The 16,763-nt window shown below is 32.1% G+C and overlaps 1 protein-coding gene across 2 annotated transcripts in view; it reads right to left on the reverse strand.

The window, feature by feature from the left end:
- Positions 1–16,763, reverse strand: part of LOC113397713 (facilitated trehalose transporter Tret1-like) — an 89,264-nt gene that overhangs the window by 6,374 nt on the left and 66,127 nt on the right. For both annotated transcript variants that reach the window (XM_026636164.2, XM_026636165.2), the window contains exon 4: positions 3,580–3,767. In XM_026636164.2, the coding sequence (XP_026491949.1) occupies positions 3,580–3,767 (188 nt within the window). The remainder of the gene's footprint in view (positions 1–3,579; positions 3,768–16,763) is intronic.

Raw genomic sequence — 16,763 nt, forward strand, 5'->3', positions numbered from 1 at the left:
TAACTTCATCATTAGGATAGTAGACAATATCTTATATACACATCCAGTTTACAGGACACCCCAAAAAATCGTGCAATGTTTTCAATGTTCATGCTTCACTTTGAGCAGATTTGGATGTGACATGGGACATCTAAAGTATCCGAACATTATCCCGACTGACATTGGATATAATATTTATACTTCTTAGTTCGCTTTTTGACAAAACGGTCGTGTTTTTTGTAACTTTGATATCATCATCATTTTACTGTTTTTGTGGCTAACGAGTCCTATGACTAAATGAAGATAAGGCTTCATTGATAAGATCAGAATAGAGAAAAACTAATGAACTCCATATTGTGTTTATGGCTTTAAATAGAAAATTATATACATATGAGACTTGTACATCTGTCTCCATATATAAGAGGCATGGCACAAAAAGTTTTCGCGATATGGTGTTACTGTTAGTACGTCTACCATTCGTGAACACACTGCTTCAATGGATATCGAGTTTGAATTTGGAGTATATACAAAAACTGGAAAAATGGTGGTAGCTTTAATAATCTTGTAAATTTACGATTACAAAATTCTAGTAACAGTTCACTCAATTTCGTTAAAGTTCACATGATATTCAAAAAATAATCAAAATCAAAATATACTTTATTCAAGTAGGCTCTTACAAGCACTTTTGAATCGTCATTTAACAAACTATTTAAAGTAAAGCTACCGCCGGTTCGGAATGCACCGAGATGTTTGATTAGATTGATGTTTTTATCTCATAACTATAATATTTAGTTTATTAAAGTACTAGCTGCAGTCAAATTATTCTTCACGGATAATACGACAATAAGACGGTTAATAATTATTTATAATAAGACGGTTTTGGGTAAAAAAAATTAAAAGTTACAAAAGGCACGGAATTGTTTTAATATTAGTATGTTGTCATTTAAATTTATTGATAATTCATATTAATAAAATTTAATAAAAAAATATATCTAGATTATTCAAATAAAAAATTATTTAAATTTGTATTGGATCATCTTATTAAATAGTACAAAATTACACGATTTAATCGACGTCTCATCGACTTGACTTAATGGCCCGATATGTTGTCTGATGTTAACGGCAGTGTGTCACAAATAACTTTTTACGTATCTAACAGTTTCTAATTACGTTTATTGTGAATGATAGTGTTTGTGTGAATGTGTAATTTTTCACATGTCGTTCGTAACGACGGATGATTGATTGTGCTTCAAGATAATATACGAATCGCGTTTTAGAAAATTACAGTGTTTGTTTATAATGCAGTACTAGCTGACGCCCGGCGTGCGTTGTAAAACCTCTTTTTATAATACGTGTATAAAAAAGTAAAAAAAATCTTTCAATATACTCTGTAACTTATGTCAGCACACCGAGCTCTTCCGTTAAATACACACATACATGCATATGATCTAAATATTTGTATACAGTAACTTGTAATAACACTATAGAATTAAATATATGCGTGTGTAAATAAATGAATTCTAAAATATTTTAACATAGAGCTTCGTTGTAGGTCTTGTTACTTTATTAAAACACTTATAATTAGTTCACCTTCATTCGATTTGATTTTAATAAATAACTGCCATTGAAGTTAGGAAACTCAAGTGCCATCAATTGCACTTATATCAGAAATTTTTTGTTTCAACCGGATTAATGGTTTTCGATACATATACACAAACAAATAAACAATATTTTATATATAGATAGATTAGCGACTCTTCGCATGTGTACATTTAACGTGTAATTGACCTTTTTGTTCTGTGTTAATAATTTAAAACAATTATTGTTCTAGCGATTATCGCAACAATATTGCTTGAATTGTTTTTTTATTTTTTTTTTAAATAAGCCGATCGTTTTTTATCTGTTGTCTATGCCTTGGTATATCTATTGCTTGTTGTGATTATTTTAATGTGTCTGTATGTTTTATCCAGACATTATAAATAATAAATATTGGACAACATCACATACATTACTCTGATCCCAATGTAAGTAGCTAAAGCATTTGTGTTATGGAAAATCAGAAGTAACGACGGTACCACAAACACCCAGACCCAAGACAACATAGAAAACTAATGAACTTTTTCTACGTCAACTCGGCCAGGAATCGAACCCAGGACCTCGAAGTGGCGTACCCATGAAAACCGGTGTACACACTACTCGACCACAGAAGTCGTCGCATAATCATCTAAGTTACTCTATAATCTATTTATAAATACGCAAAAGCAAGAAGAGTTCAGTAACCTTTTAGATTCTGATTGACAACTATTTTTTGTAAGCTATTGATAAGCTTCAGTGTTTGTTATAATTTCGAAATAAGAATTAAATTTTCTACAATAAGTAGCCAAGCTGAATATCGACCCAAGATATACATAGTTTTATAAATACAATGAGCAAGTTTGGCTATTAGAATAGAATGACTCATGTTCCTCAAAATATCATAATCAAAGTATCTATATACTGAGTTTGGATGCTGAGGGGTTTCTGAACTAAACGTGTTGTTTATTGATCAATCAAGCTCATTTGGTTGTCTCAGTCGGTTCAAGTTGCAATAAAAATTGGTATTGATATTGATACTTTTTATAATTAATATATCTGTGTTCGCAAAGACAGGTGCACTGTCTTATATAGTCCCTTACTCTCAATCCAATACGAAAATTAGACACGACCCGAGGACTAAATGCTGTAAGTGCTTTCCGAGGCATGGGGATGTACAGACTTCTAATTTCCTATGTCCTCCCTTGGAATACTTCATACCACATTTCATGAGTTCGGCCGTTAAATAGTAACAGACAGAATTACTTTCGTATATATAGATCAATAGATTGTCATACTTTGAAAGTCTAATTGAAAGGTTCGTTTAATTTTTTCAACAACATACAATCGCAATTCATTATTTATAAAATTAAATAAAGTTGATTAAAATTATCCGGTGACAGATGAAACAAACAGTATATGTTTGTATTAATAAATTCCGCAACACCTGTGACCCTAATTTAAACCTATGTAACTTTGCGTCGTACAAAATCTAATCCAAACGTATAATCTTATACTTAAAAATATATTGTGTATTATATACATATTTTTATTACATTGATATACGCTGTGATGCTTTTTATATACTAGATAGGGAAATGGGCTAAGTGGTCACCACTTTTCATAGACATTTATATAATTATTATACCAATATACCACCGATTTTAGGAGCTAAGGTGTTATGTCCCTTGTGCCTGTCTCATTCGCTTTTTAAACTGGAACACGTAAATACTAATTATTTTTGTTTGCCTGTAGTAGAAAATACTTCAAGGTCTATAACAAGCAATAATATATTTCCAGATATTATTTTGTTGCCATTAAAACCTAGTTGTCCCGAACTACTTGTCCTAAAGCTGAAATTACCAAAAGCACTTTCATAGTGAGCATTTACGTCGTAAGTATAAAATTTTTAAAATCAATCGGACCTATAATTTCTTAGTGCACTCGGGTCTAGACTAATGTCCAAAAATGCCAGAAACAGCCTAAGTAATTGGGGTTTATGTAGATATAAGTAATTAAATTAAATACCTGAGTTATCATTGTTATGCAGCAAACCAGCATGCCTCCGCAGAAGGAAGTCACAGATATCATATCGACGCTGGTGGACAGCGCCGTGGCGAGCCAAGCGACCGTGTATGGCAGAGCCGTCATTAACAGCACTGATCTACGGCCGATTCTCATTGCCATACCACCGAGGATACCGCCTACTAGAGCACCTGTGAAAAAAAAAATACTTTGAAAAATACAAAAAATTAACATGATTGTGTGTCTGTAGAGCATTCTTCGTTTTGAAGATAATTTTTCGAGCTTATCACCAGTCTGTTCCAAAACACATTGGTAAATCGATAAACGTTTCCGCGATGTTTTCCTTCACTTCCAAACACGAGATTAATTATAAATACAAATTAAATAAAAGACAATTCAGTCTTGCCTAACCACTATGCCATCATGTGTAAGAATATTCATCAGAAGATACGCACTCAAGTTGGATAGTACAAATCGAGTTCAAGCATAATTAAAACGATTGTTCCTTCAATTATAAGAAACCACTGTATGCATTATAAATTCAGACTGAGCTAAATATTATAGAAGATAAATAAACTCATCGTAAATTGGCAAATGGACCACCTAATGGTAAGTGGTCACCATCGCCTATAGACATTGGCTCAGTAAAGAATATTATCCATCGCCACAAACCTTAAAAACTAAGGATTTAGGTCTCTTGTGCTTGTTCACTGGCTGCAAACCGGTACATAACCATACTAATATATAATGAGTCAGTACCTACATAGAGGGGGTGGCATAGTCGTAACCGAAATGAATAGTAAAAATATAAATGAGACCAATTATGACATGATCATGAAAAGTCTTTGTCCTAGATTACACGAGAACAAGAATTAAAGTAAACTCGTCTATTGTAAGTCAAAAGTACTTTTGACCGAGAAATAATTGTAGCTGTAACAATTTCATATTTAATATTAGTTGTTTTTTTTTTTATGTAAGCTGTATTGTATAAATATGTAAGTAATTTAACAGCTCAACAGACTCTATCTCAGTGATTATAGTTGTAATAAAAAATACATTGTTGAACTGATGAAAAACAATCATGGACGTCAGCACGCACTTCCGAACGAATAACTTTGATATATACATATACAATGCATGGAATCGCCCATGCAGCAGAAATAGTGCTGTAGAATATACTTTAAACAATCATTACATCGCTCGTTCAATCGTCAATAATATTTGTAAGCAATCGAAGCGCTGTTTATTCGATTCCCGCCAAATTTCTCATATCAATATAGATGGCGCCACTTCAGTTTATGGTCAAAGTAAATACGGTATGTAGAAAATGTTTATAAATCCACTTCGCGTCTGAAACGGGACGGCGACGAAAATAAACAGACGACAGACGTACTATTTGAGTATTGCAGACGTTTTCGTTACGTGGGCTTTAAGGAGATGATATTATTTTTTTCATTTTATTTAATATTTTTATTAAATATACATACACGCTCTCAATACACACATTTCAAGTCAAAGTCAGAAATCTTTATGAAATATAGAACCATTACAATTTCTTATTGAATTTCAAGAAAATCTAACACCGGATCTTCTTCAAGAAACTTAGTGGAACTTTTTTAAATGCAAATGAATAAAAATAACTCAATAAAGCTTTAGAAGTACAAGTATTTTGAGTAGAAGATTTGCAGTTTATTATCACGCTTCTTCTTCTTCTAAAGCTAAGGGTAGATAAGTGACAAAATTTCAACCTACACGTGCAGATTTCCAAACGACGTTTGGACGTTAGAGCACCTAATAACCGTTCACTGTCAACCTCGCACAGACGAGTTGTTCTAAAGTAATTCAATCAATCATCATCATCATGATCATCATGTCAATTCAATTAATGTCGGCGTTCCCAGTAAAAAGTAAATATTTCTAATAATCTAAAGATAAGTCAGGGTATAATAAGACTGAGACCACACGTGTATCGTCTGTAAAGTAAACACTGAAGAATGGCGCTTAAATCCACATATCGGAATGCAATAATTCAGACGCGTTTGTTTTCAAATAAAAAACATTGCGGATTGAAAACGCCGTTTTGATTATTTTCATCGTCAATAAAAAGAGAGTATTTTTTTTTAAACTCTTTTGGTGTTTATTTCGGTAACTGTTTTTCCTGCGACTACGCATGCGTAAACGCAGCATTTGGAGACAGTTTTTGAATCTTTTCTTTTTTAGTAATAAAACATTCATGACGGATCTCTAAGATTTCACTTCGAATTTCACTTCGTGTTTCACTCGTGGGATTTTGAAGATTTAGACTTACGGTGATAAGCTTTTAAGATACACTAGTTTCCGCTAGCGTCTTCGTCGGTAGAGGGAGTGCAGGTGTTAGGGCCAAAAACTACCAAACATCCATTCATCTATCCAAACGTTGCGACAACTTTTAACATTTCACGAAAGTTTTCTGAGGGTGAGTTTGTTCTAACAGAATAGCTCTATTGTGATGAAAATTCATCGTCATCGTCACAACAGCATCAATAATTTCTTATTTTATACACGCTGGTACTTCAATCCAAATTAAATGTAAAAATACATATACATCGACACATAAATTTTACATGGAAGAATTTGCAAACACGTCCTATTTGTTCAGATTCATTTCTTTATCCTTCATGGAATAAGTGATACCAAAAATATTTTATAAATTAAATTAAACCAGTTGTCACCACGCCTCGCTCTTGTTTTCGGGGTTGCTCGGCCGGTGTTAGGCATAAAAAATATATGTACATAGTGTAAATTTGCCCTTTCTTGGAATTCAAGCATCATACCAAATTCCATCAAATTCGGCACAATGGTTTGACCGTGAAAGAGCAAACAGACAGACAAAGCTACTTTCGCATTTATAATACTAGTATAGTATGTAACCAGAATACACGATGACTCAGTGTGTCATCTGCGCTGGAATGAGAATCAGACATTAACAGCTTCGATTCCAGTTTTAAACAAACGCAAGTATCAATCGTGTATTCTTTGTTTTTAAACATCGTGTAAAAACAAAACTGAAATTGTTTCGTACAGAATCGTACGAAACGCGAATTATCTGTGTGATGAAAATAAAAATAGAAAATGCGATCACGAAGTGTTTTGAGGGAGGAAATAGCTTGTGTGTTGAGTTTTTCATTTTGATTGAGGGATTGAGTTTTCAGATTAAGATGCTTGGAAGATCAAAATGAAAATGTTCTTTTTACAGAACTTTGAGCCGAAATAGAATCTGTTCCTCTTATCCTAAGGACTTATTTTTTTCAAATTTCTACAGTTCCAATGACAATACATCTTTATGGTAACCGTGACCTTATTCAGCCTTTACCTCATCAGAGAAAAGGCAATAGGCCCATGGAAATTCGAATCATCATGTATAAATGTAAAACTGCTTCTGGTTCAGAATCTAGAACCTACCGATTATAAGGAATACTAGATTCGTATTGCTGTCGTTATGTCTCCAAATTTTTCAAAACTCATTTCAATTGGTTTTGAATTAGTTGTCGCCCACGACTAACGTCCACTAAACTTCACGTTCTAAGGGTCGTCTAGTGTTAGGTATAAAAAAGCAGCCATGTTCTTCCTTGGGCTGCAAGCTTGCCTCGAATCAAATTTTATCAAATTCGGTATAGTGTTTTGACCTTGGAAGCATAACAGACAGACTATTTTCGAATTTATATTATTAGTATAGATTTCAAAAACTAAGATGGCTCGGATTATAAAAGACGTATCTTAATTGAAGATTTATATATATACTAGTCATGACCAACGATAATACTCGCGTCTGTCGGTGCGTGGAAATACTCATAAGTCCTCAAGGCCTCAATTTCGAATACTATTAAAATATTCACTCCTTAGGGCATAATTATCTAACCAACAATAAACGGCACTATCTAACGAAATCTAAATATTAACAAAATTCGTATGTATTTTTATAGTAGCTTTTTTTTTTGCAAATTTGATCTTGTGCTCATAAGAGATATAGTGCGAGTGTACGAAATGTCCCACTGGTGGGTGAACGTATGAAAAGAGTGTTCTAATGCGGTTGGTTGATAACCTTATGATACACTTCATTAATACAGACAGAAATACATTCGAAATATGCACGTAATTAAATTATTTTTTCTTTGTACATTAATCACTAGAAAAAATATTTTTGAATTAAAATAATTGTGATCATTCATCCTTTTTTATTAAATGCGGAGCGATTCGTGGTGTATCGTGGTAGTACTAACTATTATTGTTAAAGCGAAATTAAGTCAAAATTTGTATATTTGTTAGGATTTCATATCTTACTTACTTAACCTATCATCATTAAATTATAAAAAGGTACAGAAAAATACACAGGATACCACCTGCCCCTCACACGGGCCAAAGCTGCACGTGAAAATTAATATGATTAGTGAAATATTAACACGAATTAAGTAAGCAACATGAAAAATATATGATGCAATCTTTGCTTAAGATTTTCGTCCAAAAAATGATTTTAAAAATTTACTGTTGTCATTGTAATCAAATCACTCAATCAAAGTAAACAGAAAAAAAACAAAACTAGAAAGTAATCCTATAGAAATTTCCAATACTAATTCCAAGGCACGTTACTATTCGGATATTAATTTAAAGTATGTAATCTTAAAACAATAAAAAGGACTATAAACACGATCTCAGATTGCTATCGTTATAAATATCTTAAAATAACTTAGAGACTATCGAGCGTCTCTCAAAATTATTAACTGCCCCAAATAATAGGTGCGAACCACGAAATTACCGGTGATTGATTATTTTGCAAATTTAACACTGAACTCGACGCCTTCTGGCTTAACGCCTTCTAAAATAACTGCAATTTTGTTAGATACTTCAAAATCTATACATAAATATAAAGGGCATTGAACTGTCTTTCGATAGATAGTTTAAACTATAATATAACATTCAGACATGTAATTTGAAGAAAAAAATGTTTCGTATAGTATTTATCGAGAAGGATTATATATACAGATTTTGGTATTTTAGTGAGAACTGAGTTGGGCATCTATGATATCTTCTAACGCAAATCTGTTTTTCGATTTGAAGGATGAGTGAAAAAGTGAAATTACACAAGGAACATACCATCTTAGGTTGGCGGGGCATTGGCGATGGAACCAATGGTTTAAAAAATACAAATATATCTTAAAGTGTCAATGTCTATGGGCAATGATGATAGCTTACGACCTGGTGACCAATATGCCCCTCCACTCATATACATACATTATAAAAAACGAAAACTTATATCAGCTCACATTGTAAATAAAAAATACAGCACCAAAAATTTTAAAAAATAAAAATAAAATTACTACAATATTATCTAAGTATACATATTTTGAGTTCACTTAAACATGTCAAGCATTCCTCGACGAATACATTAAATGAAATCTGAATATTGAACAATTACACAACACACTTCTAATTTAGTAGTAAAATTACCATAATACACAAACATTTGTCCTGTTAAATTCATTTATTAAATATAAACTCTATAACTTGTAAGGGAACCGTCAAAATGTTACAGAGTTAGGAAATACTTCGTGTACAAACACACAGTCAATTACCGTCACCATAAAAGGTGCATGTCAGCTTAAAAGATACGTCAATATGATATTTAGCATACACGAACGTTTATAGAGAGAAAGTATGCCTATAATATATGTTATGTTGTCAAATGTGGGAACACAATAATATTAATAATTCGTTTATGTCTTACGAAATATTTGCTATCTTTAAATTAGTAAAGTAACGCTAAATAAATAATAATATAAATAAATATTGGACAACATCACATACATTACTCTGATCCCAATGTAAGTAGCTAAAGCACTTGTGTTATGGAAAATCAGAAGTAACGACGGTACCACATACACCCAGACCCGAGACAATATAGAAAACTAATGAACTTTTTCTACATCGACTCGGCCGGGAATCGAAACCGGGACCTCGGAGTAACGTACCCATGAAGACCGGTGTACACACTACTCGACCACGGAGGTCGTCAACGCTTCCAGTCAGGATGTTTTTTTCGACAACTTCAACAACCATCTCTATAATAAAGGCAAATTACTCAAAAGCATATTAATAAAGAGTCAAGAAGGTTGACTCGGCAGTGACGTTATTTATAATATGTTAAGTGATTAAAGTTTTATAATGAACGACTTAAAATTGGTATGCATTGAAATCTTCAAAACCTAATATTATTAGATTTCTTTAACCTAACAAATTTAAAATCATAAGTAAATTACTATTATTAGTCTCTTCTGTATTTACCTCTTTATATATAGAATTTGATCAATGAATAATATACTGAAGCAAATCATATGAGTTTTTTTAAAATATTTTTGAGTGCAGAAGGCATCGAGGAATAGGCCCCAAACATGACAATAAGCGGCTATGTTAGAAATAAAACTCTTTGCACTGATCACATTCGGGATCTTATAATATCCTTTGTGCCTCTAATAAAAAATATGGTTATTAACTAAATCCAGCCTCTAATGGAATACGTCGTTGTTTGGGGCTAAAATAATAGATCCAGTACCCACCAGATCATTAATAAACAATTGACACAAAGGGTCATTGGCCGTATTATATTACCAATAATTTAACAATATATGTTCCGTATATAAAGTTATGGATTTTAATTACACTGGCTCACCATTATTCATATGGAAACAAAGCATAATTTAGTGGCATATAAACGAGTGGGAACCAAGACGGGTTAGTACTAAAACCTACAACTTGTGTCTAGGGTACTTATAAAACATTTTACAACAATCTCGAACAATACACTCGAATATTTTATCGGCAATAATATTACCACACAGTCTCTATAAATTGAGCATTTTAAGAGTTTTATCACTTTAGATACGTGCAAACATGGATCAAGAACAAAGACTATTTCGCGTTACTATGTGGGAATTTGTTGTAAATACAAAATTATCGTAAAATTCCCGATTTATTACCGACTTCCAAGAACGACATAAATCTTTGCAAGGGTTGCCTCTAGGGAATTTAAACTATTTCATTAGTTTATATTTAAAAAGATTGATCGCTTTTTAATTCAACTATTTTATGTTTATCTTAGTGATGAATGATTTACATATATAGCGGTCACGCAATGCTTTGTCTTCTTCTTTCGATTGTCGAATGCCTGGTGGTAAAAAGAGAGAAATATATGTTTACCTATGCTCCTTCTACACAATATTAGTAATGACACGCCTATTATATAATTGTAATTATTGTGCAAGGAGAAGCAAATTGCTTTTTTTATATCATAAAGAAGCAAAAAGAAAATGAGGATCTCTTTGATTTATATAAAATAGAGATAAAGTATAATATTTACTTTAAAAAGAAAGTTAAATAAATAAACGATATTAATTTGCAAACAATAAACCCTGGTATAATAAAATAAAGTAGAATGTATATCATAAAAGTTATTGACAAAAATTTAATTCAAATAACAATAAACTGTCGACAACCCTAATCATCTTGGTCAATCTCGGTCCAAATTTACGATCCGTCCTTATTGCATACGTAATACAGATTAATATCGTGTGCACATTTGAATTTATCGATATGCCTTATTCGCGACACATAAAGTCCATATTCGTTTAATTTGCTTTATTTACAATAATTTATGACGCTTTTACGTTCGTTCAGAATATGAAACAATTTAGGTTTTCAATGTTCACTATTGTATGTTGAATTCAAGTAGAAGTCGTTTTGAAATATATAACAAGACGTTTCGTTACTGGCGTATGCACAAATTTGTTATATTTCATGTTTCAGTTATATTAATAGTATTATTGTATTTATTAACATAATATTTTATTTTAAATTGGAAAAGAGTAACTACTGAGTTTCTTGCCGTTTCGTCTCGGTAGAATCTACTTTCCGAACCAGTGTTAGCTTCACTTGATATAGTTTTTTTAAAATGACTATTTAAAGGTGATTTTAAAAATGTAATGTTTGATTTTGATTATTGTTGTAACATAACATGCTTCAAATAATATTAGAAAAATTGAATCGGTGGATCGTAGGTTAAGAATCAAAAATTAATCGATCTCTTCAAGATAAAAGGTATCACTATTAATTAATATTTTATAAAATAAACTTATATAACATTTATATAAATTTGTTGCTGTACAAAATATCCTTAAAGTAAATTATTTTAAATTCATTTTAGATATAATTAAACCGATACTGATAGTGTTTTGATTTTATTAAAATAAAATAAAACAGCTGTTAATTTTTTTCAATTTAAATTATAACAATTATATTTGTTTGATCATTATTTTAAATTTGAAATTTTAGTTAAATAAACTTTTTTAAATCTTCCAATCTTATCTTTACCTGTGCTCTTGGCACAACTAAAGAGCCATTAACCTAAATATTTAATTGCAAAAATCGACTGCAAGAGGATGCACATTCGTAGGCCATTGAGTACGTTCCGAATCTAGTTTCAGATCGTTAGTATTGGGGATAAGTGTCTGAAAGTTTGAGAGGAACTGTACCCGATTTTAATTTAGTAAAATATCGAAATGACACGTTCGACTTTTTTTTTTAAAACCATTTATAAAAATTGCATCTTTTACGCGATAAACAATCGAACATATAAAAATAAATATCAAAACAGAAATTATATTCTATTTTGTACTGTGAATTATAATTTGATTTTAAAATAAATTAATATTGACAAAGAGCGATGGTTTTCAATTATTTATAAACAATTATCACTGTTTCCTTTTTATGTATACAAAAGGGCGAAGACAAATCTACCCTATTCTCCTGTCCTTGTAGACCGTATTTGATTGACAAACTTTAGTGTTATTAATACAAAAAATTAAAATAATAGTATTCAAAATATATGTTCGAATCTTGCATATTTTCATAATTTCATTGAAAATTTAAGTTAAATATACATTTATCGATCGAATTTTGGACAATTGGTAAACGCTATCTGAATGGCTTATTGGCTATTCACTCACGAAGACGCGCCCCTCCTCGTTAAATTATCATCTGCATTAGTGTGAGTGAGTGACGCTCGTACTTACGTCTTAGTGTGCGTAAGACAAATAAAAGTAGAGTCACCAAAAAAATACAAGTTAGACTATATTTGTTAAGTTATTTTATTAAAAAAAATATTGATTTAATGTGGAGATGATTCCGTGAGTGATTAGGTATATTTTAGAAAATTCAACGTATTAAGAGGAATTTTGTAAGAGGTTACAGCTTAATATGTTGTAGGCGTCCTATTATAGTAAACTTGGTTGGGCATTGTGCAAGCCCATCCGGGTAGGTACCACAGTTTTCTCACACATTTTATTGTAACTACATGCACAAAGAACATAACATCCTAGTTCCCAAGGTCAATGGCGCATTGGCAATGTAAGGAATGGTTACGTTTTTTTACAGCACCGATGTCTATGGGCAGTGAGATCACACTTATCATCAGGTGGTCCATTTGCCCGGCCGCCTACTAATGCCATAAGATATAGTAAAAATTAAAAAAAAAACTTTTTAAAAATGTTATTTAGTTTTATAGCCTTAAAGTTGAAATATATCAACGACCAAAATTTATTATTCAACGTGACATTGCGTGCATAAAGCACATTAGTTTTATTTAAATAGTGACAGTTATTTTAATCGAATGAATTTTAGGTAACAATAGAATATTTATTGATTCGAAAATGAATGTTTGATATATTACTAGAAGTTTAACTATATTTTTGGTCGGTTCTTCTCGATAGAATCTACATTTAGTACAAGTTGAAACTTTAATATAATCCTGTAAAAAATACGATTCAATGATGCTTTTCAGAGTCTATTTTATTAATGTACATTTTGATTTTAATTAAACAAATAAATTATTAACAGGACGATGAATCAGGTAAGCGGCTTATACACACTGAAGTATTTTTCTGTACCAATCATAAGATTCTAATTCGCGTACCTTGGTGCTTGATTATTTAACGAGATGAGATGTTTCTAACGCAGTTTTACTTCTACCACAAAAATACCTTTTATTAGTTCATAATTAAAGGCAACTTTAAAATATTCATAGATTTTGTAAATTAATTTTAAAAACGTTCTAAGTGAATTCACCGACAAATATCTCCGAGTATCAACGAACTTGTATTGGATCAGTACTGTATAAACTTCAAACCTTTTCAAGAGGAGAGAAGAAGGAGGTGGCCTGCCTAGCGACATTTGCCGGCTGATTCGTTTAATCATCTACCCCTAATACGCGGTTGAAGCCTCGTGTTGAAAATAGTAAAAAAAACATTTATACAAACGTATAAACATTCCTCTCCTTAAATCAACTGTCATCGGCTAAAAATAATGAAAACAAGTCTTAAATATACAGTATTTTCTAAGTGCATACGTGCGGACAGCATAATTGTTTGACTATTAATGTATTTACTATATATGATACAAGGTTTCACTTGGCAATTACCTGCGTATGATTTAATTTCCACTCTACACAAACAATTTAAAGTAAATTAAATTACGCGTGACAAAATGATATTGGCAATTATACTAATATACTTTAAAGGTATGATCCGATTAATCGTTATTGTTTTTGTTGTGTGATTTTTATTTAAACATATTTTTTCTTTATTTTATATACTTGGTATTCCTGGTATCTGGATATATTCAGTTATAAAGGGCCGTCTACATTACATGAATTAATTTTGAATAAATTAAACTTAAAAAAAAATATTTGGTCTTACACACTAAGAAATATTGTAATATACGCGGATACTGATTTAACGGAGAGTGGCGCGCTTTTATGAATGAAAAGATCTATACGAGGAATACCAGGAATATAAAATGAAGGAAAAATTATATTTTAAAACAAGACGCAGGTGGACCAGTAGAATGTATCCACGTGTAGCTGTTGTTACTAGGTATGTTTTATTAAAACAGAGCGCAAGAATGCGCATAGCATTTAATGTTAAAACAATAGCTGTTGTGTAGAGTAATGTATGTGTAGAGACCTCGTAATAAAAAGCTATGAATAAGTTTGTAACTTTGACTTTAATTCAGTGGATATTTTCCGGAGCACGGAAGTTTACACACTTCCAAGATCGTGACTCCGGTTTTTCAACATTTCATTGAACTTTTTGACCCGACCTGGGTTTTGAACCAGGACCTTAGGTTCTGCGGCCTTCTATCAGATTTAGTAAGTAGTCGTGCATGGTCTGTATCTAAGATACACTGGGATAGGAAGGAAAAGTAATTCGTATGTAAGTTTCATACTTGGTGTGTCCCATTGTCTCTGATAAGATGACTCTGAGGAGAATGCTACATCAGATCACGAGACACAAAGCTCTCAGCCTCTGTGAGATCTTCCACTATAACAACGAATTTGAAATACTTAATGTCTGACTGACGAATGTTATATGCCATTACTCGGGACAGGCAATTTCCGACTCTCTTGTCTTCTAGTTTAGGTTGAAATTTCATTAGGTTATCAAAGGAGTAACTACCAAAAAAGTTTTTATTGTTGTTAATAAAGGAAAAGTAAAATTTCATTTCACGTATATTTAATGATTACCATTGTTAGCACATTAGTCGAAATTTGTATGTTTCCAGTATTATTATTTTTAGAAAATTAGGCTGCCAAATAGGTACCTGATGGTAAGTAGTCACCACTGATCATAGACATCACCAACGCGGCATTAACCTTGGGAACTAAGACCTATGGTTCCTGTTGTTACACTGGCTCACTCACCCTTCAAACCGGAATACAACAATATTGTTATTTGACGGTAGAATATCTGAAAAGTGGGTGGTACATACCCAGACGGAATTGCACAAAGCCCAAATAAGTAAAGTTTTTTTAATTTTGCAAGTCTATCGTGCAAGTCGAACTCGCGCACGAAGGGTTCCGTAACATTATCTATAAAAACGGCAAAAAATCACGTTTTTTTGTATGGGAGCCCCTTTAATATTTGATTTATTCTGTTTTTTAGTATTAATTGTTATAACGGTACAGAAATGCATAATCTGTGAAAATTTCAAAACTGTCTAACAATCACCGTTTAACAGACACAATCTGGTGACACACGGACAGACAGCCGAACGTACATCAGAGTCTTAGTAACAGGGTCCTGTTTTACCCGTTGGGTACGGAACCGTAAAGGATAATCTGTTCTATCGTTGCCTACTTATATATAGATTAATAATAACAAATTAACATGTCGAAAATTGTTTACGCGTACCATTTATTTTCGTATCCCTTATTGTGTTTATATAATGTTGTAACCGCGTGACCTACATACTAAGTACCTACATAGTAAATATTGTATGCAAATAATTAGCGGAATTCAGACGCCTTGGTCCATTGAGTTTGTTTTGCTCGTTATAATAATAACTCAGACTTAGAATATGGGGGCAGTCGTGATTTTGATCTATTTATTAACTCTTTAACCTAAATAATTTAAAGCCAATGCAACAGGGACAGGGGTTTGATTTCCGATTGTGTTTATGGTCTGTAAACGCCTGTTAACGTCCTAATATTCGATATCTTTTGTTATGAATAACTTTTTTATTGACTATCCCTACTAATATTGTAAATGAGAAAGTAACTCTGTCTGTTACGTTTTACGCTTGAACCACTGATTTAGATGCAATTTGGTATAAAAATATTTTGTCGTGGAGAAAGGTCGAGAAGTCATGGGAAAAGGCATTGGTTAGTTTTTATCACGGAAATCATCCCTTAAGGATGTGAAAAGGGAGCTTGAAGTTTGTACGAGGAAACAATCAAAATCAAAAAAGATCTCTGCAATAATTTTCTTCATTGCAGAAATTGATATAGAAAAATAATTGTATGCTCACTTAAAAATGTTCTAAATTGGTCTTGCGACCTCAGTTAAACTTATAAAGAAATAGTTTGTGTCCGCGGTTATGCCCGCGTGAGCAAATCAGGGGGGCAATTGGTGGCGCAGTTTAGATGTAAGGAATGATAAAAAATTCTTACGGCGCCAATATCTATGTGTGGTGGTGACCACTTACCATCATTTGTTCTACGCAATATCAAGATCGGTTTACTTTCTTTCGCATTCATAATATTGGTACGTGTAATGATAAATTTTGACTCTAATCAATTAATACTTTAGAGTAATAACAGAAGT

The sequence above is a fragment of the Vanessa tameamea genome, chromosome 23 (genome assembly GCF_037043105.1).
Source record: "Vanessa tameamea isolate UH-Manoa-2023 chromosome 23, ilVanTame1 primary haplotype, whole genome shotgun sequence".
Taxonomy (NCBI): Eukaryota; Metazoa; Arthropoda; class Insecta; order Lepidoptera; family Nymphalidae; genus Vanessa; species Vanessa tameamea.